Source organism: Exophiala dermatitidis (genome assembly GCF_000230625.1).
Source record: "Exophiala dermatitidis NIH/UT8656 unplaced genomic scaffold supercont1.8, whole genome shotgun sequence".
NCBI classification, from domain to species: domain Eukaryota; kingdom Fungi; phylum Ascomycota; class Eurotiomycetes; order Chaetothyriales; family Herpotrichiellaceae; genus Exophiala; species Exophiala dermatitidis.
Window position 1 is genome coordinate 23,035 of NW_008751653.1, and position 23,823 is coordinate 46,857.

Consider the following 23,823-nt stretch of genomic DNA (forward strand, 5'->3'; position numbering starts at 1 on the left):
AGCCTGCTGCTCAAAACGGAGTCGAGCCGCCTCCCAAAAATTGGGACTTTGTTGAGACCATATATATATATAATACATAAATACTTCATCTCAACAAGATTCACCGCAGAACCTTAGCCCAGGATCCAGCATGCTAAGACCCCACCCAGGTACTGTCAAGTTCCAAACGTTCTCCCTAATCTCTGTTCGCACGAGGGGGATCCTCACAAAGCTGGGCTACAGGCATCGACACTCAATGATTGCCACATATGTCGGAGTGCATCCCGTCTTCTCGATCTAATCATAATCTAGATACGATGAGAAACCTGTCGGAGCAGTTCTACCCTCATGAACAAACTTGTAAACGGCATGACCGCCCATAGCGATACAGGGTACTGGGTCTCGCATCCGCGCGGTTGAAAACAATGTTCATCTTCATCGCAGCTGAAATGTTGCCATCGACCATGGCAGACACTTTCATGATATGTATAGATAGAAAATTTACCACCTGCATGCCGCCCACATACTGAGCCGTCTTTTGGTCAACCCCACAGACTCCGTCCTATATTAAGCAGTATATACAAGATCATGACTTGCTAAATAGAACATGGCGAGCATTCTAATCAAACAGATCCGTCACAGTTGCCCAGACAAAATGGCTTCGGTGGCTGTAGTGAAAAGAGTCAGTAGAGTAAAAGGGTACAGGATCGGGGATTCAAACATACCACTTCCAATATACGCCCGCTTCATATCCAGGTTGACATTGAACCGCCGTTCCAATTCTTGCTTGATACCTTTCTTCGTGACTGTCATTAGGTCGGCCGTCCTCAAAATGTCTCGGATCTCGTTGAGGAGCATGTCGTCCGTAGGTAATCCGGTCAGGTCGGACATCTCCATATCCGCGACGGACCTTCCGCTTGGCATCATCAGGTTACTCTGGCTGCCCAGCATCTCCGATGGGGCCAGTGACATCCGGGATTGATTGTGCCCGCCTCCACCGCCGTACATTGGCGTAGGGTGCATGTCGAGCTGCGATGCGGACCGCGAGGGCGCCATCATCAGGTGCTGTGTGTCATTGTACCCTCCACCATAGACAGAGCCAGTGGGAAGATAAGACTTTGTGCCATAACTGTAACCTGACAGTTCGGAGCGGGCATCGTCTCGTTGAGTTTGCGCGTCCCAAAGTTCCGCTTGATACTCCTCCCATTTCTTCTTGGGAATGGAGTCAGGGCCGAACTTGCCTTCATCTGACAGCAAGATCTGCTTCCCATGTTCGCCCCTGACCAGACGGGTGTTGCCCCAACTGAAGTCATCCATATGCCAGAAGGCGTACAAAGGAAGTCCCAGGGAGAACACCGGCATCGCCAGGATGTAGACAATCATCCAGCCAATCATTTCCCATTTCCGACGAAGAATGAAGATGATGGCTTGTAGACCATAGATTGCGCCCAGAAGGATGAATGCGGTCAATGGTACCACATCGGATTCTGTTGCGAGGAGCACAATCAAATATGCAATGTATGCGACTGTGACTGGCGCCACAACCGTAGACAACAAATCTAGGAACACGACGAACCGCATGCTGAAACAGCAGAACCCACATAGCTGTTGTAGCGGGATCAGTTCAATCAGGTTGTGTACCGTACTGTTGATCCATCGCCGCCGTTGCGACATGAAGACCTTCCAGCTGTCGGGAGCAATGGTCCATGCGTGAGCGTGGAAAATGTACTTGGTCTTGTACTTGGAATGGTACTTCAATAGCAGCGTGGTCAGATACCTGTCTTCACCGAGATGGAGCAGATTCTTCATGTGCAGGGTGTCAACTCGGATTTCCGAATAGTCTTGGATGATCTCCTTGCTGACGAACAGCGGCTTGCCTGTCTCGGCCGCCCGAATGCGATACATGGTGAAACAACCTGGCAGACATGTCACCGAGCCGAACAACGACTCAAACGCCTTGGTGAGGTTGTGCGAAATGTAGTACTCGTAAACCTGCATCATCGTGATGAAGGACGACTTGGCATTGGACAGTGACGTTTCGCCACAAACACCAATCAGGCGGGTATCACGCAAGAATGCCGAAACCATGCGCGTGGCCGAATCCGGGGCGACGACCGTGTCGGCATCGATTTGAAGCATAAACTCGTAGAAAGTCGGATTGACCCCGATGATGTTGCGAATCTGGTGGTGCATCTCAAGTTCCAAGGGACTCATTGGCAGGTTATAGTGAACTCTGTGGAGGAAGCGCATGATGACCATCTGAGAATCCCGCTTGCCTCGGTTGCCCGGCCGAGATACTTCGGATGGTTTACCGACCTTGACAACCACCATGAAAGGGACAATATGCCCCTGCACTTCATAGAGACCCGAATAGACCTTGCCCATGTTGTGCTGTTTCATACCTTCACCAAGCGATTCGAAGCTGAGCGGTTCTGGATCGACGGTTTCAGAAACGCCCAGAATATCCAACACGATACGAGGGGTCGGTCGGTCATTGCCCTGGCCAATAATCATACCATCGCACACCACAATGAGCAATTTGCGTTTGTCATCGTATCGCATGCGAGCCGCAGAGTCAATGGCACGGCGAAGTGAGTCCTCATCTTCTGTGTAGGCAGGCACCTGGCAGATGACAAACTTGTCCAGGTTCTCAGGCACATTTTTGCCTCCAAATTGAAGCGCGGCAAAGAATTTGAAGCCAATGACACTGCACAGCAGAATCGATACTGCGAGCAGAATGTATCGGGCGAAAAGACACCGTGGTGAATTCCGAGTATCCGTTACACCCACGAAGAACAAGTTGTCGAGACAAAGCTGCATTCGACTCCTCAAGCCCGGGTCAAGGGGTAGCGCATTCCAATACTTGGTGACGTCGTGGCCTGCTCGCTGGGTAAAGAGGTCGACCACCAAAGAGTCCATAAAATCAGTATCGACCCCTGATGGCACTTCTTCACCAGGAGGAGCCCGTACACTCCGCCCACCTTCATTGTAAGTGGTGAAGTCGTAGACCCTATCATTCAGAATGGCTATCGACTTCGACTTTTTAGCCAGCGTCTTCACATACTGAGGGGTATAACCGATGCTGCCCTTGCGATAATTGGCCTTGAGCATGATCATTTGCTCGTAGAACCAATCTGGTCGGGAATCATTGGTGAAGTAGCGGAAATCATGGTATTTCCGGTTGGCGTCTGTTGAGCTGATGACGGCCGCAGTGCCACTGATGTTGGTTGCAGTATAGTCAAGCTGGACCGTAGGATCAACCCGTCCGTCTTTACCTTGGCAGAGGGCCGAGACTTGAACTGGGAACAACCCGGTGGCATCGACGCCCGCGTACTTCTTGAGCGAGCTCTGCGGGATGATTTTTGGATAATGATTCGGCATGAAAGCCCCCAAGTCGAAGACCTGTCCTCGAATAGCCACATAGGCGCTGTGTTTGCCTTTTCCATCATGGGCTGACAGCTCAGCGGCCGAGTATACATTCTGTTTGGGACAAATCAACTCAGGGAACACGATGATGAAGAAGACCACCAAGCCACAGCTGAGCCAGATCAGGAGATTGATGGCGAACTTTTCTCTCCACGCTGTTCGGACATCCTTTCGTTTCATACCACCAATCCATTTGATGGCGAAGTCCGGCAAGTACCAGGTCAAGAAGTAGACGATAGCAAGCCATCGCTTCCGGCTAGACGAAACCGGAACAACATCGACTTCTTCAACCTTCTTCTTGTTGCCCTTCTCGGCGAGTTCCTCCTTGGTTTCGAGGTTGCGGAACATATCCCCTGAATGAAAAGCGGATGCTCCAGCGTCTGACTTGGCGTCAAGTTCTCGACTGCCAAAATAGCCACCGCCCTTGGCTTCATCGCCATAAAACGACCCGGGAGTTCCATCAGCTGAACCAACTAGTCGGGCCTTGGAATCACTGAACGGATTATGACCCGGGGTATCAGGTCTAGACGGCGAGCCGATATCGCCTCCGAAGTAAGCTGCTGCTTGAGACCCTGTAAGCGCAATGCTGGCCCAGCAACGTTCACTCAGGAAGACACCAGTATTTCCGATGCGTGCCTCGTTTGGGGGCCAGTGTTTACTGTCGAGAACAAGCTGCGCCTTTTCACGATCGCTCCCGACGACACCGCCGTCAGCGTCTGTCAGCCCGAGAAATTCTCCAAAAGGCAGGAAAATAGTAAAATCCGCAGTGCGTAGTCTTTGGCTGATTTCGGCAATGCCGAACATCTGAACTTGTTGACGTACACACTTGCTGTCGAACTGGTTGGCTATCCGTCTGTCGTTGGGCTTGAGACAAAAGACAAAGTAATTGTTCACATTTGGTGCGGTCAGCGATTTGGTAATGTTGTCCAGAGCCGATAAGAACTGTGCTGCAGCACCCTGAGTCAATCCGGTCGCAGTGGGCTTTGTCCGCCTGACCTTCGCTTCTTCTGTACCTGGCAGGGGTTCTTCTTCCTGAGGGGCTGGAGAACGATCTGCCCTTCGGCTTGCCATTCTGCGCAACTGATCATGCTTCTTCCTCGAGACGCTGGGCATCCGCAGTGGTTTCGAGCTGACCTGGGCCTGGACGATGGCTGTCTTTTCGGCTGGGTGGCTGACGGTGTTCAAGGCTTCTTGACCAAACAAGTTCGCGACGAAATCGCTTTTGGTGGCTTTGATCATATTCATCAAGTCGCCAGAAACAACGTCCCCATTCTCTTCCACCAGACTATGCACTGGGTAATCGACTTCTCCAGCATAGTGGCGCACGGTGAATGAAGCGGCAAGGTTGGTGGTTGCGAAATTGCTACCCGGCATTGTTGATGTGGCGCTGCCCACGGTGATGGCCTTGTTCTTGTTTTCGAATCTCTTCCGCAAGCTTTCCAGGAACTGTACATCTGTGCGACCGCGCCGTGTTTGATCGTCGAGAATAGCCAGTAATCCGTTACCGTGCTTCAAAAGGCCACGGACAGCATCTGAGTTATCAAAATAGCTTGTTGCCGGAACACTGACCTCTTCGCTCTCCAGCATCTCAGCAGTCTTCTCGAAAATGCTGTGCAAGCACGTGTTGTAGAGCGACTCATTGGCTGCATTGTTCAGCAGTTGGTCTAGGACAGAGCCGGTGGACGAGTGGTCAGCAAAGCCAGGAAAGTCCACAATGGAGATAGTGTTAGCCACCGAGTCCTCGGCCGCGCAAACCCTCTGGTTGATACTCTCGATAATGTAGGTAACCAAGAGCGAATACAGAGTCGTGGCGAGCTCATCAGCGTTTTCGCGAGCGCCTTTCGTGTCGAGCATAACGGTGACACGCTCGCGGTGGATGGTCCTCGTCTTGTACCTCAGGCTCTCCTCCAGGTCCTGAACACCAAGCCCCAAGAAAGCAGCCACTATAGCAAGTGTGTCCCTATTCTTGACCACGGTGACGGTCTCACCGCCCTCATGAGAATAACCGCCGCTTTCCTCGGCTGCTGTAAGAGTTGCCTGTCCTGTACCGAACTCCAATTGGCCGATATGAAGAATTGCTGCCAGTACCTGGCAGATTTCGGCGATTTCGGTCCTGGGGAACTCCAATTTCCGCAGCGCGTTTTTGAAATGCTGGAAGCCTTCTGCGTCATTGATGCCAACTTTCATTTGCGTGGGGTGGCCCAAATATCTCCATCTCTTGTGCGATACAGAAGCGGACCTGCTTAGGCCGGTTCCGGCGGTTGTGATGTTGACATGGCCATCCAGGCCGAGATGGGACTTCTCGGCGGCGCTTGTACCGGCGAGAAGGTAGTATAATACATGAAAGCTCCGTTCACCCGTTGGGACATGTGAAATACGGCTTCTTTCCAAGCGATGGTCCAACAACTTGCCTCCGATAAGGGTAGGGTTATTCGACGAAGCATCGTACTGTAGCTCGTAAAATAAACCTGCTTTGGAGGCAGTTTGGGTCGTAGTTGTCTTGGTAGTGGTCAGGGTGTCAAAGACGAAGGCAGCGAGGGATAGTTTTGATGATAGAGGTGTGGACGAAAACGAGAGGAACGAGGAAAGGAGGTGCGACCTGACTGTCGTCTTCCCCGACCCAGACTCCCCGCTGTAGCACAGTCAGTGTTGTACCATTTAATCGCGCACCTTCAGCAGCACTTACAAGAAAACAAATGCTTGGTCTTCCGCTCTATTACCCAGCCTCGCCCAGGCCCGGCGTGCCAGGTCCTCCGCCTCCCCCATGGCACTCCCTTCCTTGTCTCCATTCGGTCCTCGCGTCGAAGAGGTGAAGGTGTTGAGGCATATGAGTCCCTGCGACGATAACCTCGCTGTCGGCAAAGAAACATGGAATCGGCTCGCAAGATGGGCGGTTATGTGGGTATCTGATTGCAAATGAGCCGGAAGAGCAGGCAAGGACGCCTGCATATGTGCAGGGACGTTCCCTCGAGTGGCCATGGTGAACTTCAATGGCCCAGGCGCGTCAATGGTGTTGCAACCAGAGATCTTGCCGGCTCCGATGCCTCTACAACCTGGCGGCCCTCTCCCTCATCGACGAGTTCGGTTAAGATGAAGTAGTGCTGAATTGAAGTCAACGAGTGTCGAGGACAACGCCGCAGGCTGCAGAGCGAACGGCGAGGAGACCAATGCAATGCAAAGGCGCTGGATTAAATCATACAAAGCGAAAGAAGCGAACGAAGAATCGTCAAGTCGTAATCAAGGAGTTGCAGCAATGTGAAAGCAACAACAACAATATCGAGCGAGCGAGCGAGCGAAATGATGTGCCAGGAGTCTGATCTTTGGGACAATATTCAAGGAGTGTTTTGGTGCAGGGGCGAGGCTCCTTAGGTGTTTGGTGGGCGCTGCACGTATGGACGAAGAGCGTGAGCTTGCAGCACTCGTATTGTAACGCTGTTACCGGTACCGCTGCGTGCCGGGGACTGCCCTGGTGTTTGCTCCCCAGACGCTGGGCCCCTCCCAGTCGGCCTAGGGCTTGGTGTCAAAAATAATGGCGGTTTATTCCCTAAAAACCGTCCCTACAAGAACCGTGATTACTTCTATACCAGAAGCTCAACTTCTATGAAAACTTATTAAAATACTCTATAGACCCTCTAGAATAGGTACACTAACTTATAGATCTTAATGTCTTATGGCTGTTGAGAGAGGTTGTTCGAAAGTCGAGGTGGTAGGCAATCTGTAAACCGCCATTATTTCTGACACCAAGCCCTAGCCACACAAAAGTCAGCTTATTAGTACCTAAAGCTTGAGATCTCGCTGTCTGTCTATCCTGGAAAGGAAGCAGTGGAGTCCTCCATCGAGATGCCTGCAGCTGCGCCACAGGTCCTGTCTTTACTCAACGCTGAGAAGTGGAAAGGCAGTGCTAAGCTGCAATCCTACAATAATGTACAACGCCTTTCCGGTGCGGTGGCGGCTGCACGGTTGGCTGACTTGTGAAGAATACAGCTGATATCAACAGCAGCAGCACTGCCCAGTACCACTCTCTACACATGCTTTTGAGGCTCCTGACCGATTTGGCCTTCGCCTGCTTGGTCCGCATCTCGACCCGAGAGAGGAGGCATAACATCAAGAATGTCCTCTGTTGAGGTTTCCGGCTCAAATCCTTCTGGCCAGCAATAGCAACGAATCTAGCGGGAATGACAGGCTACGAGAAACGAGAAAAAGCGACCTCCTAAGGCTGTGGATCATGGCACACCCACTCCCACCCAGGACCGGTGGGAACCACTACGGCGATGGTCCTTCTGCTCTCCTTTTTTCACTTCCGGTCCTCCTTTTTCACGTGCACCTAACTCATGCTCCAGACTGCGTTTGTCTTCACGGTCTGCATGATGGCTTGTAGAAAATCCCTGGCTGGGGTAACTAGGCGGTCGATACTGCAACGCCGGAGAGAACACAGCATGCTGCAAGAGACAGTGCGATGCGAATTTTATATAAAAATACTCTGGATGCCAAATCTGACACCACCTATTCATTGCCTTCACATCCGTGGCCGCCGCGAGACATGCAGCAGCCGTGCTCATAGAGCTCACACGTGATTTGGCGTTTGTCTCAGGCAAAAAGTCACAGTCGAATCCGCTTTTTGGCAACATTTGGATCAAGTGAAACTAGGCCCGCCTCGATCATCGCGGTGCATGCCGCTGACCCGCTGTTGCAAAAAAACAAGAATCAGGACATCTTGACGCCTATTCCACGAGCATGGTCTCTTTACCTCGCCATGATAACATCTCTGCACGACTCAGCTGACGGGATGCTCGTCGCCCATCACAAGTGTCCCTCTTGTTCGTGCGACATAGCAACCGCATCACCCGGAGTTGCTCGACATCTTGCAGCTGCGTTGTCATCCGGACACCATCCGTTGCCCTGGAGCATTTTGGGTGAAGTTGTACCGGTGATTGGTCCATCAGCACCGCCAACACCCGGGCCCCCTGGCAGAGCTGTCAAGAGCCAAACACGCCAGGCCACAAAGGGCAAAGGTGGCATTCAGGTTTCTGGGGCCCTTTTCTTCCGAAAGCCACCAGAGAGGAGCCTCCACGCTGAGCCGCTAGGTCGCTGACTGGCCAGTAGCAGTGGTACAAAGGCCCGAAGACATGGTGGCGTCGCACAGACTGTGGCCAGCATCATTGCTATTCTTGAGTCTTGCCCCCGGACGGTGGATCAATGGGCTCCCCTTCTATCCATGGATGTCAACAGTCACTTTGGTGTAATAATGGTAACGTCCATTACACGTTCAGATGCCATCAATGGCGACACACCCGTAACATACTCCTGCTCCTGCGAGGGCCTCCTTGACTCTACACCTCCACGAGTTCTGTCTCGGTCCTCTAACTGTACATCTTTACTGATATGCAACCCTTCACGTTCGCTTTCTATGTTCATTCGATTTTCCTAGCGAGCCTGTCGGAATAGTCTATCGTTATCTGTTAATGTTGTTTTTCTACTCTTGATCTTTGGCCGCTGCCTTCAACAGTGCGGCACGGAACCTCACCCTCCCTCCTTCGAGCCGAGTCCGTTATTTGTCGACCCTCTCCGTTCGATCTTTGCTCACGAAGTGACGGCGCCATACGCAGTGAAAAGCTTTGCCTGCCAGAAGAGAATATTGCAAGATCAGGCACAATCCCATCGACATAATCCGTTGTGAAGGCCCTGTCGACTCCTTTTGCTCGACAGGGGCCAGACATTCCACACCATGGCCAATCGATACTCTACCTATTCGAACGGTTCCTCACAACCGGCGGCAGTTCGCTCGGCGGCCCAACAATCAACACAAGTCTCAACTACCACCCTCCTCAATGCTCTCCACACAGTCTACGCCTCCGGCCAGACTTACCAACTCGACTCGAGCACGAGTATCGCAGCCAACACTTGGCTGACCGCGATCAACCCGGACGCGCACGGTCGAGTGGGTGGCACGGTAGATGCCGACATTGCTTCAAGAGCATGGGAGCATGCCAGAAGAAGAGCAGAGGATGCTTGTGTGATTCTGGCATCTCTTCATCCCTCCACGCCGTCGGTGTTTCAGACGTTCCTGCAAGTCGTTCCTTTACCGACACCCTCTATCGTAAACACTGCCCTGTCAGCATTGCGACCCTTCCTTTGTTGCGCCACGCCAATCAACCCGACTACACATCGACTTTCGTCCTTTAGCGCCAGGTATACAGTCACACTTTCGGGGACCGTTACCGGTTTCAATCTTGCCTTGTCCGGCTCCGGCATCGATGTAGAAAAGGGTTTACTCAGGATCCCGTCTCAACCGGGCAACCGGGCTTTCGATGTTTTCTACTACCTTTTAACGTCTGCTTCTACGCCTGCTGAACGCGAATTCCTCAGTTTGCAGCATCCATCAAAATATGCACTTCTGAATAGGTCGGGTACATATGAGCCTCCAACCTATCTCCCTGCCGCAGACGATACTGCAGCAGCCGAAGATTTCCGCGTGGCGCTCAAGGCCATCGGCATCAAAGGAGCCTCCTTCCGAGGATTACTCTCCTGTCTTGCTGGGCTGCTCAAATTAGGGGAAACAGTGGGTTTCCTCGTTGATTCGGACATTCTTGAAGACGTGTGTGAAGATGTCGGGGCGCTCGTTGGCCTGGAACCTGAGGTTCTCCTCAAGAAATGCACCACCGACGACCGGGAGGTATTGATTGCGGGAATGTACGAAGCATTAGTCGACTGGGTGATATCCAAAGCCAACGACGCAATTGCCGCCGAGTTGCGAGCAGGGGCTCTCACACCCGACTCGAGCACCCAGGATGGAGACGAGGTTAGCTTCACGGTCGTTGAGATTTATGACGAAACTCTCGGCAAGGCGGTGACGATGCGCAATGTTTTCGATGACACTTTCGGCATCAACGCGGAAATGAAGGATGACGGTATTGAGGTGGTACCCGCTGGCCACTCGGTGCTCAAAGAAATGCAAGCGGCCGTCGCACAGGCGGAGGCTGATTTGGGCATCAAAGGCACCCCGCTCAGTCGTGAAAGAGAGCATGACCGCGACAGGCGAGAAGCTATCTTGGAGAGGATTGGGGCTGAAGCCGAGGATGGCGGATTCTTGCATACACTTCTCTACCCTGTTGATGGAGAAGGCCTGAATTTTGGTCGAAGGGGACGGTTTGACCTCGGCGCCACCGTCGCTAGCAGCAGGGCCTGGTACCAACTCTCTATTCATCCTACGGATGAGAGCCCAAGTGCTCTAGCCGCTCTTCCCTCGCCGACCTCTGCGTGGTCGGCAGGAGCCGTCTCCCGACAGTTACGGGCATGGAGATTGCCGGAATGGGCCAACCACCGTAACCGACATCTCGACTTCACTGCCGATTTCGACTTTGAAGAGTTTGTGACGAGATATTCCAGACTAGGCTGCAAAGACGGCAAAGACGGCATCGAAACCTTCTTGCTTGAACGTGGCTGGACAAATGGTGAAGTTGTCATCGGCCGCGAGCGTGTCTGGATGCGTGAGTCTGCATGGTGGGAAGCCGAGTCAATGCTTGACATGAAGCCTGTCGCAGGCGGCTATCAAGACGATCCCGCTTTTGGCCAGCCACTGAATCCCTTTGCCTCTGGCTACTCGGCCAACATGCCGCACAATGGCAGCGGCTTCTTCCCTCCGGTCGGCGACAATATGAGCCTTCAAGACAGCCGAGAAAATCTCCTTGCACAAGCGACCACTGAGCGGGCCAAATCACTGGCACCAACAATGGCTAAAACGGTCCAATCAATCGGCGGTGACTATGGACTTGGTCCCAAAGGAGACTCACATAAAGACCACGTATACTACGATGCGGATCTGGGAGTATATACCGGGGAGCTCGACCCTGAGTTCGGAGACCCTCGTAACGTCGAGTCCAAACCCACCTCGGCCGGGCGACAAGCCTGGGTGTCTGTCGTCTGGGCCTTGACCTGGTGGATCCCGTCCATCATGTTGAGGTACATTGGTGGCATGAAGCGGCCAGATGTACGCATGGCTTGGCGGGAGAAGGTGGTTTTGGTCTTCATTATATTCTTGATCAATGGTATAATCGTGTTCTACTTCGTCGAATTTGGGAGATTACTGTGTCCCAACTTTGACAAGGCATGGAACGCCAAAGAGGTGGGCTACCACACGGGGACGAACGACGTGTATGTCAGCATCCACGGCAAGGTCTACGACATTACCAAATTCTACCGGTTGCAACACAGTGACACCAGCATCGAAACCAACGCGGAAAACATGCTGCCTCTCGCAGGTCAGAATCTTGACGCGTACTTTCCGCCGCCGTTGAGCCGCGCTTGTCCCGGCCTTGATATTGACGAAAGTGTCACATTGCAGCATAACAATACGGATGCAGTCCAGTACCCTAATGCGGTTCACACCTCTGGTGAACGTCTTCAAACAAATACCAAGTCTGCGCTGCACAGCTGGAACTGGTACAGCGACAGGTTTTTGCCCAAGATCAAGGAATACTACAAGGGCGACCTCGTGGTTTCGAAACACAGCTTAAAGCAACAAGCCGAAAATAGCCAGCGGATGTGGGTGGTCATTCACAAGAAGATCTATGATTTCACCGACTATTTCTACACCTTGGACCAGATGAACAACTACGCCACGTATAAGTTCTTCCCCGACGAAGTGACGGATCTTGTTTCCAGCAACCCCGGTCTCGACATCACGGATAAATGGGGGACCAGTGCCTCCTTTCAAACGAGCCTCAACTGTATGGACAATGCTTTCTATGTTGGCAAAGTTGACTTCCGCGACGAGCCCAAGTGTCAGGTCAACAATTACATGATGTTGGCATTTAGCATTGTTCTTTGCTCGGTTATCTTGGTCAAATTCTTAGCAGCCTTGCAATTAGGATCCAAGCGCCGGCCGGCTCCCCAAGACAAGTTCGTGATCTGTCAGGTGCCCGCGTACACTGAAGGTGAAGACCATCTTAGGAAGTCACTCGACTCGCTCACGGCTCTACAATACGACAACAAGCGGAAGCTGATTTGCGTTATCTGCGATGGCATGATTGTCGGAGGCGGCAATGACAGGCCAACACCCAAGATTGTCCTTGACATCCTCGGAGTTGATCCGAAGATTGACCCGCCCGCCCTCCCCTTCAGATCGGTGGGCAACGGAAATGAGCAGCTAAATTATGGAAAAGTCTACTCTGGCTTATATGAGTACGAGGGTAATGTCGTGCCCTACATTGTTATTGTCAAAGTCGGCAAAGAATCCGAGCAGTCCAAGTCGAAGCCGGGAAATCGTGGCAAGCGAGACTCTCAAGTTTTGCTCATGCAGTTCCTGAATCGCGTGCACCACCGATCTCCTATGTCGCCTCTGGAGTTGGAAATGTTTCACCAAATCAACAACATCATCGGCGTGGACCCCGAGTTGTACGAGTATCTTCTCATGGTAGATGCAGACACTATGGTCAAGGAAGACTCTCTGAATCGGCTGGTCGCTGCATGCGCCAATGATGCCAAAATTGCCGGAATCTGCGGTGAAACCAGTTTGGAGAACGAAGAACGCAGTTGGTGGACTATGATCCAAGTCTACGAGTACTACATTTCCCATCATCTTTCCAAGGCTTTCGAATCGCTCTTTGGCAGCGTCACCTGTTTGCCAGGCTGGTACGTACCACCACCCACCCGAAATGCCTTCTGTGTCACTAACATTCGCACAGTTTCTGCATGTACCGTTTGCGCACGGCAGACAAGGGACGTCCTTTGATCATTTCCGACAAGGTCATACAGGAGTATTCGGACTGCGATGTCGACACGCTGCATAAAAAGAACTTGTTGTCGCTCGGTGAGGATCGATACCTCACGACTCTGATGACGAAGCATTTCCCGGCCATGTCGTACAAGTTCATCCCCGATGCCTACGCTCTGACTGCCGCCCCAGAAACCTGGTCGGTCCTGCTTTCGCAGAGACGACGATGGATTAACTCGACCATCCACAACCTTGCCGAGCTCGTATGGCTCAAGGATCTGTGTGGATTCTGTTGTTTCTCCATGAGATTTGTGGTCTTTGTCGACCTGTTCGGAACCATCGTCCTGCCTGCTACGTGTATCTACATGGTCTACCTGATCTATCGGCTGGCTTCGAACACCGGACAATTTCCTCTGATATCGATCGTGATGATTGCGGCTGTCTACGGTTTGCAAGCCATCATATTCATCATCAAGAGACAGTGGCAGCATGTGGGCTGGATGATCATCTACATCCTGGCATACCCTATTTACAGTTTTGTCCTGCCTATCTACTCATTCTGGAATCAGGACAACTTCTCATGGGGTAACACGAGGATCGTCATTGGTGAGAAAGGCGACAAGAAAGTGGTTGCGATCCAAGATGAGGGCTTCGACCCCAGGTCCATCCCGCTCCAAAGATGGGACGACTACGCCGCTGTCAACAATCTTCCTGGCCGACGTGGCAACCCGGGCGCCTACCCGGAAAAAGGAGGGTTCGATGTGAACTATACGGATGACCCAGCAGGAATGGGTGGCATGATGGAAATGGACGACATGCACTCGACATACTCATCCGTCAAACCATCCAGCACTATCCTGACGGGCTTTGGCAAGCAACAGCACCCCTACATGGCACCCCCACGCTCTCCTGCCCCGTTCGGCAACATGAACAACCGGGCCAGCACCATGACTGGCCTCACGCAGTTCCGTGATCAGCCCGTGAGCTTGCATGGCCGGAACATGAGCATGATGAGTCTCGGAAGCCAGGCCCGTCTGGCATCGCCGTCGCCAGGTCCTTACCAGGATCAGCCTCGCAGCCCTTACCAGAGCGGCTTCAATGGGATGCAGCATTCTGTCAGCAGACCAAGCTTGTTAGGTATGGGCACCAGCCGCCCTGCGTCGACGATTATGGATTTCCGCACTGTCCCGTCTGCCGGGCCGAGCGACCACGATATCATCGAGGCCATTCGTACGGTCTTGAGCGAAGTCGATCTGGACACAGTTACGAAGAAGCAAGTCCGCGCCCTGGTGGAGCAACGACTACAATGTGAGATTCCGGCCGGTGAGAGGAGGCAGTTCTTGGATAAGGCTATTGATGGGGAGTTGGCGAACATGTAGTAGGGTAAACGGTTGACTCATTGGCGTACTGAACTCCGTTGTTACTGGACGGTGAAAAAGGGAACCGGAGAAAGGATTGGGGATATCGACATGAAAATGGATAGACTCGAATTTGGACGAGCGCATGAAAGTGATTCATTTGCGAATGGGGGGCCCACAGCTTGAAGCCATGCATGCATAATCACATAACCCTGGACATATAGGAGCTGAATTATACTTTTAATCACAGATATAGCCCTGATCCTCGGTATGGACTGAGGTATGTACAACACGGCGCTTGTGTTTCTGATTCCGTGTGCTTTGGTAGCAGGTTGATTGAGTCCTTTTGAGTACCTAGGTAGGTAGGTACTCGTGTGCAGTGCGCACCCAGGTGCAGTGCAGTGCCAGTGGCAGTGTGTGGGCGATGGCGACGAGGCTGGTGCGAGTCTCTTATAGCGGCAATTATTTCTTAAGGCGGCAACCTGCTCTTACTGGATACCTACCTAGGTACCAATAGCAGCAAGTGGCCTCCGTGGCAAACGTCGGATGGCGAATGTCGGAGCCAACCGAATCCGCCAGAAGCACCAGAGGCAACTTGAACATCCTCAACTTGAACTATACAACTTCACTTATCCGCCCGCCGTTCTCACTTTCATCGCCCGCTATACACTGTACTTCGTCGCAACAACCTGCGGCGTGGCAGGGCACACGCCTATTTCTTGTTCTTCGTTTTCTTTCACTCGGCGACTTTCTTTTACTGATAGGATCATTTGCTTTTGGCGGCCGCTGCCGCTTACACCACTGTCAAGATGGCCTTACAGGCTCCCCTCAGTCAGCTTCCTGTACGTATGCCTCACCCGCCACTCAAGCAATACCTGCTGATGCCTATGTCGATGCAGAGCCTGTCCATACTCGGCCCCGATCTCCGGACTGCCCTTCCTTCTCTCGTTACGTCGCCACTCAAGACACTCCGCCGCAACCGTGTTGCGCGCCTGAAGGCCGAACCAGAAGCGCAACCCACCCAGCACAAGCAGACGACTACCGAGAGAAGTATCAACAACCCGAGTGTATGCTTAACTCCTTCGATAATGCGAGGCAGCGGACTGACTCTGCTTCAGGCATCGCCCGCTATGAGACTACCCGACGTTCTCGCGAATGTACCGATCGAAAGCCTTCGTTCCGCTCCCTTGCATGTCCGCCAACATCAAACTCTGCCGTGGTTGTCTGGTACTCTTCGGACCACCATGGCGACAAATTCTTTCATATTGCCTACGTCACGGTCGTATACAACCCGAGCCCCGCCACTGCCAACACTGCGGGTGGCCGCACGAACGGATAGAGTGAAGGCGCCTCGTTTTCAATCGCCGATGCCTTCAATGAGCAGCATCCTGTTCGGACGACCCGGGACCGGACATACAACGGGCCTCAAGAACCATTATCGGCAATTCTCCAATACCTTTCAGCCTCAGAATCAGAACATGCTCGCACACATGGAACGTACCGCAAACAACAATCCGACGAGCGCAACCGCACAGAATGCCTTTTACTCCGCCCTTCTGCGAGCCAACATGCCAAAGCTTGTGATTGAGAGATACCAGTCAGGACGATATGCCAGCAACGCAGCGACGGACGCGACCTACCTCAAGGCGCTTCAACTGGTCGGCTCCGTACCTGCTCCCGGCACTCCGAATCATGCGGCATCCTCGCCTCAAGGCGGTGCTCTACCCCCGGAAACCTTGCAGGCTGTGGGTCAAGCGGTTGCAGGACAAAACTATGGCGGCTCGTTGGTCATGCCCAGTAACAAATCCGGTACCGGCGCAAGAGAAGCACCTCTCTACGTCGTCGTGGAAGAATCCTGGGGAAACACCATTCTTAAGTGGGTCAAGACGTTCCTCTGGGTTGGTCTGGCCGGGTATTTTCTCCTGGTTATTCTCACCATGGTTGTCGAAATGTCGGGCAGTCTTCGCACGAGAGTGGGACAAAACAACGAAGTACAACCCCAGCACCAGACTGTTCGCTTCAGTGATGTCCATGGCTGCGATGAAGCCAAGGAGGAATTGCAGGAACTGGTCGAATTTCTGAAGAACCCGGAGAAGTTCAACAAGCTCGGCGGCAAGTTGCCCAAGGGTGTCTTGCTCGTTGGTCCCCCTGGTACTGGCAAGACAATGCTGGCACGAGCCGTTGCTGGTGAAGCTGGTGTTCCGGTATTCTATATGTCTGGATCGGAGTTTGATGAGCTCTATGTCGGAGTTGGTGCGAAGCGAGTTCGCGATCTGTTTGCTCAAGCACGGAACAAAGCCCCCGCCATCATCTTCATCGACGAACTGGATGCTGTCGGCGGGAAGAGAAACGCTCGCGATCCTGCATATGCCAAGCAGACCCTCAACCAATTGCTGACAGAGTTGGACGGCTTCAGTCCAAGTACGGGTGTCATCCTGATCGCCGCAACCAACTACCCTGAATCTCTCGACAAGGCCCTCACCAGACCTGGTCGGTTCGACCGCCACATCAACGTCCCGTTGCCCGACGTACGAGGTCGCATCGAGATTTTGAAGCATCACATGAGAAACATGCCTGTGGCTGCCGATGTGGACGCAACGGTCCTCGCGAGAGCAACCAGCGGTATGTCCGGCGCCGACTTGGAGAACCTTTGCAACCAGGCCGCAGTTCATGCCTCTCGTCTCAAGTACAAGAAGGTCAATGCGCAGAATTTCGAGTGGGCCAAAGACAAGATCATGATGGGAGCGGAGGTCAAGTCTCGCATGATCCGTGAAAAGGACAAGATACAGACGGCCTATCACGAGGCGGGTCATGCCCTGGTCAACCTTTTCACCCCCGGAAGCAGCCAGTTATACAAGATGACAATCATCCCCCGGGGTCGTGCTCTCGGCGTGACGCATTTCCTCCCTGAGATGGATGCGGTCAGCATGGGATACGACCAATTCCTTGCTCAGATTGATGTCGCAATGGGTGGCCGAGCCGCTGAAGAACTTATCTTCGGTCCGAACAAGGTAACGAGCGGTATTGCCCACGACGTGCAGAGCGCCACACGCACAGCCTATCATCTTGTTACGCAGTGCGGCTACTCGAGCAAGCTCGGAAATGTGGACCTCGCCTCGGACTACAACAATCTGTCCAGCGAGACCAAAATGGAAATTGAGCGCGAGGTTCGAGACATTGTCGAGGCGGGCCGACAACGAGCCGATCGGATCGTCAAAGAGAAGCGCAAGGAACTCGAGGCGCTGAAAGACGCCCTGCTTGAATTCGAGACTCTGGATCGAGAAGAAATCAACAAGATCCTGCGCGGCGAGAAGCTCAAGCGTCTCGAAGTTCAAGTGCGCGAAAGTGACGACGATGGCGGCAGCTCGACTCAGAATAAAACCCCGCAGCCGAAGAAGGATAAAGACATTGGACCCAAAGGGGTTGTGGGAATCAAGATTCCTGATGTCTTTATTCCACCTGGGGCTGGCACCCGGGGCGAGAACGAAAATGCTCGGGCAAGCGAACGGTAATGGTGATGCTGGCGGGATAAATCCAGATTGACCCTTAACCGTGCTTTCTAGTCAAGCATTTCTTGGAACCGAACTGCTCAACGAGATATCCATTTTTCTCTTAGACAAGTCTCCTTTTGTGCTTGATGTTCAAAGTTCGATAGTTTGCTGTTGTTTGGGAGCATAGCATAAACCGAAATCAGTGATACCATTCTTCTCTTACAGAATTTGGCTGTTGGCGTGATTCAAAGATTGTAGATACTATGCTGTGACCTGTTGATACGGCTGTAAGACTACATCTACTAGAGCGGCTACTAGCCAGCCTTGCTCAGGTGTAGGTGCGAAGCGAAGCCAGCTGCAGGTGTACTGTGCATGCCTCTACCTTGGGTCGGGGGGCGTGGAGGATTGACGAGCCAAAGGGGCGGAGCGGAAACTCTCGGGGTCGAATAAAAAGCGGCGGATGGACAGCGTGGAGCCTCGCAGCTGTACGTCACCCTCACCCGTGGTTTTGGATTTTGGACAAGAACACATGGCATGCAGTGTCGGTGAACATTGCAGTGCACGGGAATAGTAGCGTGATTACCGCCCACATCAGCCACGGAGGGATTGCGTGTCGTGCTTGGGTATACATACACTCGTTTCCTCGCATCGCAACCTCGATTTGCAATTACTCTCATTCTAAGCACGCAGGCCGACAACTTTACTTTTCCTTTCTCACCTGATTCGAACACCACCGGCCGACATATGTGATAGACAGCACTTTTCGCAACCCATTCACTGTCTCCTCAATCCGACAATCATGGCCTCCAGACATATGTCGCATATACGGAAATGGCTACTCCGTTCCCCGCCCGCCGAATGGGCACTGAACCAACTGCGCGAACTACTCATCGGGGCTCTCCGACAAGGCCCCGTGCCCAAACACGTCGCATTCGTGATGGACGGTAACCGCCGGTTCGCAAAGAGACACCGAATCGAAACGGTAGAAGGACATAATCTGGGATTCGAGGCGTTGGCTAGGGTACGTTGACCATACTATCCGCTCCGATCCCGCGCTCTGGATCAAAGGACAAAAGAGACAATACTGACCAGAAGTTCGCCAGATTCTCGAAGTATGCTACAAATCCGGCGTGACACACGTAACAATCTACGCATTCAGCATTGAAAACTTCAAACGGTCCAAATACGAAGTCGACGCGCTGATGGAAATGGCGAAAATCAAACTGAAACAACTGGTCGAGCATGGTGACCTTTTGGATCGATACGGCGCGCGCATTCGCATTTTGGGGCAAAGAGAATTGATCAAGCCCGATGTTTTGGAAGTGGTGGATCAGGCTGTGAAAATGACCCAGGGAAATGGCAATTGCGTGTTGAACGTTTGCTTTCCGTACACGAGCAGAGAAGAAATCACCGCGGCCGTCCGAGGTACAGTTGAAGAGTTCTCGAGGCCCATACCACCCGTTGCGAAAAGTCCGTTCAAAGAAGAGCGCATCGCCCATACAATCCGGTCACAACAGCAATCATCAACGTACCTTGAACCTGAAGCTGCTGGTTCTGGTTTCGGTTTGCAGTCGCCATCCTCAAGTACTACTTCTCTCTCATCCTACGACAATGACAACGACAACGACACTTTGTCTTCTTCTGTGTCGGTGTCTACTTCGACCACGTTACATCCTGACGACAACACCGAAATGACGTCGACCTCGACCTCGAGCGAACAACAACAGACACAAAGTCATGGCGACAAAAATACGCCGCTGAAACTGAAATACCCTTCCCCAGAGCTCATCACGCCCGAAACACTTGATTCTCACATGTATACCGCCGGAGATCCGCCTGTGGACCTTTTGATACGGACTAGCGGCGTCAGTCGCTTGTCAGATTACCTGCTGTGGCAGTGTCATGAGGATACTCAGATTGTGTTTCTGGATGTGCTGTGGCCTGACTTTGACCTGTGGAGTTTCTTGCCCGTTCTATGGGAATGGCAGTGGCGGACGCGGAAATGTCAACAGCTGCAACAGCAACGAGGAGAGAACAAGAGCAAGACTCAGACTCGTGGGAGTTCAAGTTTGTCATCATCTCAACAGCAACATCGGCCTACGAAGGAAAATGAACTCGGGTCATACTCGACGGCGAGAACTACCGCGCTCACGTAGCCACGGCAGTGATATCAGGCACTACTACTCGCGAGCATGCCACTTCTCGTACGACTTTTTAAAGATTACACCCGGCAAAAGAGCTTCATGTGCGAATGGATTGAGGCCACAAGACCTTTGGCTGGCAACAGCATACAACAGGCCGCAACCCATCCATGATTGATGGATAGCGATATCATCCTGCCTGGCAGGGACTGCCCATGATACCCACTACTGGCCGGCCTGGTTGATAGCTAGCATGGCATGATACAACCTCGGTCTCCTGTGTCTATATAGAAACCTAGACATGCTATGACACTGACACATTTCGGTCGTCAAGACTCCCGTTCCTGTGTACTACTATCAGAGATACCTCTTGAGCATTTTATCCCATTCCACTAACTTATTGAGTAAGGTCTAGGCAGGAAGAGAATCACCCGGGGAAAGCACCACAGCAGTGTTGCAAGTTGCAAATTTTAATACAGACTTGAAGCACGTCGTGTCGGCAATATGCCCAACTTCAAGCGCTCCCTAGGTACTAAGACAACACAATAATGATACCCCTCTTATAATAGAGCTTTAGTAAGTCCCACCGTAGTCACTGCAGTGGCAGTATCCCTAGTAACACTAATCAGACATTTCCGAGTGAAACCAATATAACATTTAACAATAAAACCTGTGCCACACTCCACTCCGCTCCGCTCCGTGTCATCTCACGAATTTTTGCAGTTCCTTTATCTTTGAACATTGTTGCCCTGCTGCCCCGTCATCGAAGTGTTCCCAGGCGGAAGAACGCCCCATCCACTCAAATAATTCACTTGATTCAACTGGTTCACTACTGGCCTCGCAATGCCAATGCCCCCAGATCGGGTCGGCGTCTCGCCCCGCCACTAAGAGATCTCGACGCTTTTTCCACCGGCTGGGGGTGCAATCGTCTGCTGCTCACCGGAACCACCATTGTCCGGCTGGAACCCAAACCGCTGTCCGGCATGGGCATTGAGCGAGTCCTGCATCATGCGCGTGCCTTCTTCAGCCGATTTCAAGCTAGCTTGTTGAAAGGTGCGCAGCGTGTCCTTCATTCGTTTCCTGAACGACAATCTGTCCAAGAACAATTGCTGGCGACCCTTTTCCAGGTCTCTTCGTTCGGCCTGGACAATCTCTTCCATCTCGGCGAATTGGTCCATCTTCAACTCGAGTTTCTGGAGCGTCAGGTTGACGGCCGCGCCGACCATGCGGGTGATTTCTCTTTCTTCATGAGATGCCAGAGCACTGGCACGAGCGGCGCCCGTGGCTAACGCAGTTGTCGCGATCTGGCTGATTACGTCTGAAGAACTCTTTTCAGCACTCTTCTCAGCACTCTTTTCAGCATCAGCAGACGCAGACGCGGACGTCTGTTCAGCAGCCGAAGCCGGTGCATCAACGTCCATTCGATCTTCAGACTTGACGTTCTCTTTGTCAGTCTGCTGCGGCTGCTGCTGCTCCTTGTCCTTCTCCGGTGCAGCAGACTGCTGCTTGTCTCCGCCCATCCCCTTTTCGAGTTGCCGCCGCAACTCCTTTTGCATGGCCGCGATTGACCGACCGGTCGCTGCCGTGACTACACTTGGATCCGTCATTTGAGCCAAAAAGCTGATCACTGACATGACGGGATTTTCAAGCTGACTGATCGGCGTGCGACCGCTGAGAAACTTCATTGTTGACGCACCCAGAGCCGAGTCTTCGAGGAATTGGTCTTGAATGTCAAGCTGTAGGAATTTGAGCACGCATTCTTCCTTCGTCCTTGTTCCCACGTGTTTGGAAACTTGATTCCAGTCGTCATCGAAGGTTTCCAAGGCTTCCAGGAGCAGCAAAAGTTCCGAATCTGTCCATGGAGCGTCTTTGTCGGGTATATGCGAGTAAGCGGGCTCTTCCATCTTAACAAAGTCGGATGAGCGGTGATTGCTGGGCATCCGGGACTGGAAGTAGCAATTCGGACATAAATCGTATTTGGCCTCGGCGGGGTTATTGCTGCCAGAAACTGGGTCCGATCTAGCGTAGTGGAAGCGGCATCTGGTGCAGTCAATCCCACAGGCATAACAGTTGAAGATTTTGAGCGGCTCCCTCGCAGCCGATTCCATCGCCTTGGTCGCCGTGCTTGCGTCCTCTGTACTCTTACCATTGACTGCTGCGGTGCCTTCGCCATTTGGTTGCTTTTCTGCTGGCTCTTCGCTGGCCTTGATCTCCTTTCCTTTCTCGTCGTACACGCTACGTCGGAGTTCCAGGTTTAGGTCTGCCTTTGCTGCGGGAGTTGCTGATTTCGCCCGCTCAGTCGAGGGATGCGGCTTCCCCGGCGTTGTGAACGTGTTTTGAGCGGGTTGGAAGGGTTGCAGGCCTCGAGGTGTATCCGCAGTGATTTTGAAGTGTCCTGTAAATGGGGGTCCAATGTTCGCCGGACGTGTTTGTGGATCAACCTGAAGACGTCAGTGTAAGAAATGGTGAAGTGTCAGTTGCAGGGGTGTGTACCTGGTAGTTGATGAGTCCCCATTGCTCCAAGAACGCGTGGACACGCATAATCGCGCAGACATCGCCGGCCAAATTTCTTCGGCACGCAGTCACTGTGAGGTATTCGACGGGGTTCAGGCGATATGTGTTGATCATGAAATCTCGATAATCCTTGTATACGGCAGGTGTCTTGCTTCGGTTGCGCGCATTGAAAAACTCGGGAAGTGACTTCTTTTCAATAGGATGGATGGTCTGCATGTCAAACCAAGTGCTGTAGCTCGGGAGGATGATCTGATGCGTTTGCGCTACGAGATGTGAATTGGCCGCTGCTTCGAGACTCGCCTTTGTCTGCGCAGACTGGCCATCGGCATTGCCCGACGGGGTTCCCTGCGCATCATCGATGTTATCTTTTTCAGCGTCCGCTTCCTCGCCCTTAGCGTCGTCGTCCACCCCGCCCATGTCGGCATCTTCCTGCTCGCCACCTTCTTCGTTTTGCGCAGGCGGAGATTTTGGCGCGTCTAACGGGTTGGCCGATGTTGTCCCATTGGCATTACTGGAGCCAGTGCCTATTGATTGATGTCAGAATGAGACCGTGGAAAATATGTTTGCCGACAAGGCGCAATGCGGTGTTGCAACGCGTACCTTCACCGTTCTGTTCTGTCGCTTCGCCCGCCGCAGGCGCATCAGCACCATCAGCTGCCAGGCCGGTCGCATCTGAAGCCTCGTGTTTGAGTTCGGCAGGTGGTTGTTGATTGTCCTCCATGGCTGGATTGGACGTCAACTATGAATTTCCTGTAGTCTGCAGCCTCCGGCGACCGCGAGAGTCTCGCCGTGAATGTGGCTGAGATGGAGATCGTTTCGCCGCAGTAGTGGGATGGCGCGGTCTGCAAGCGAAGGCCTGTATTGAGCGGGATATGATATGGCTTATTTGGATTTATTGTATCGAGACACATGTATTGCTCGTCGCGAACCTGCGCGGCGGAGACACGACTTTCCAACCGCCATTCACGCCAAGAGGTCATGTGACGCGGAGATGATACCCGACATCTGCGGGTCATTGGTCGCTCTCCTCATGCAGTGCGACTGCCGTTTCGAAGCAACTTGAAGCCTGCGCTGTTGGCACCTGCCGCCTGTACCCGTGGACCTATAACCAGGTATTTTCCTCCAATATTACATTTTCTTTATCACTCTCTACAACTCTTACACACCGGCACCATACCAGTATCACAATAGCGCCGTAGTAT

The 23,823-nt window shown here is 52.7% G+C and overlaps 5 protein-coding genes across 5 annotated transcripts; 3 read left to right on the plus strand and 2 right to left on the minus strand.

The window, feature by feature from the left end:
• Positions 1–4: 4 nt before the first annotated feature.
• Positions 5–6,994, minus strand: HMPREF1120_08776 (chitin synthase). The gene is made up of 3 exons (XM_009163045.1): positions 6,092–6,994; positions 705–6,037; positions 5–647 (listed from the first exon to the last, which is right to left on the minus strand). The coding sequence occupies exons 1-3, from the start codon at positions 6,382–6,384 to the stop codon at positions 616–618; spliced, it is 5,658 nt and encodes a 1,885-aa protein (XP_009161293.1). The 5' UTR covers positions 6,385–6,994; the 3' UTR covers positions 5–615.
• Positions 6,995–9,130: 2,136 nt separating this feature from the next.
• Positions 9,131–14,496, plus strand: HMPREF1120_08777 (chitin synthase; the record flags this gene model as incomplete). Its single annotated transcript, XM_009163046.1, has 2 exons — positions 9,131–13,035; positions 13,089–14,496. 2 exons carry the CDS (start codon positions 9,131–9,133, stop codon positions 14,494–14,496), a joined length of 5,313 nt encoding a protein of 1,770 aa, XP_009161294.1.
• A 779-nt stretch (positions 14,497–15,275) lies between these two features.
• HMPREF1120_08778 (intermembrane space AAA protease IAP-1) lies at positions 15,276–17,987 on the plus strand (the record flags this gene model as incomplete). The annotated part of the gene is made up of 3 exons (XM_009163047.1): positions 15,276–15,317; positions 15,375–15,542; positions 15,594–17,987. Exons 1-3 carry the CDS (start codon positions 15,285–15,287, stop codon positions 17,985–17,987), a joined length of 2,595 nt encoding a protein of 864 aa, XP_009161295.1. The 5' UTR covers positions 15,276–15,284.
• A 778-nt stretch (positions 17,988–18,765) lies between these two features.
• Positions 18,766–20,122, plus strand: HMPREF1120_08779 (undecaprenyl pyrophosphate synthetase; the record flags this gene model as incomplete). The annotated part of the gene is made up of 2 exons (XM_009163048.1): positions 18,766–18,987; positions 19,070–20,122. 2 exons carry the CDS (start codon positions 18,766–18,768, stop codon positions 20,120–20,122), a joined length of 1,275 nt encoding a protein of 424 aa, XP_009161296.1.
• A 217-nt stretch (positions 20,123–20,339) lies between these two features.
• HMPREF1120_08780 (transcriptional adapter 2-alpha) lies at positions 20,340–23,527 on the minus strand. Its single transcript, XM_009163049.1, has 3 exons — positions 23,222–23,527; positions 22,601–23,145; positions 20,340–22,548 (listed from the first exon to the last, which is right to left on the minus strand). Exons 1-3 carry the CDS (start codon positions 23,340–23,342, stop codon positions 20,992–20,994), a joined length of 2,223 nt encoding a protein of 740 aa, XP_009161297.1. The 5' UTR covers positions 23,343–23,527; the 3' UTR covers positions 20,340–20,991.
• Positions 23,528–23,823: the final 296 nt, after the last annotated feature.

Excerpts from the sequence above, each read along its gene's own strand:
- HMPREF1120_08776 (XM_009163045.1), bottom strand. The coding sequence starts at position 6,384 with ATGGCCACTCGAGGGAACGTCCCTGCACATATGCAGGCGTCCTTGCCT. Across the intron at positions 6,038-6,091 it reads GACCAAGCATTTGTTTTCTT|CGGGGAGTCTGGGTCGGGGA; the intron begins GTAAGTGCTGCT and ends ACTGTGCTACAG. Across the intron at positions 648-704 it reads GCGGGCGTATATTGGAAGTG|CCACCGAAGCCATTTTGTCT; the intron begins GTATGTTTGAAT and ends TTTTCACTACAG.
- HMPREF1120_08780 (XM_009163049.1), bottom strand. The coding sequence starts at position 23,342 with ATGGAGGACAATCAACAACCACCTGCCGAACTCAAACACGAGGCTTCA. Across the intron at positions 23,146-23,221 it reads GACAGAACAGAACGGTGAAG|GCACTGGCTCCAGTAATGCC; the intron begins GTACGCGTTGCA and ends ATCAATCAATAG. Across the intron at positions 22,549-22,600 it reads GGGGACTCATCAACTACCAG|GTTGATCCACAAACACGTCC; the intron begins GTACACACCCCT and ends TGACGTCTTCAG.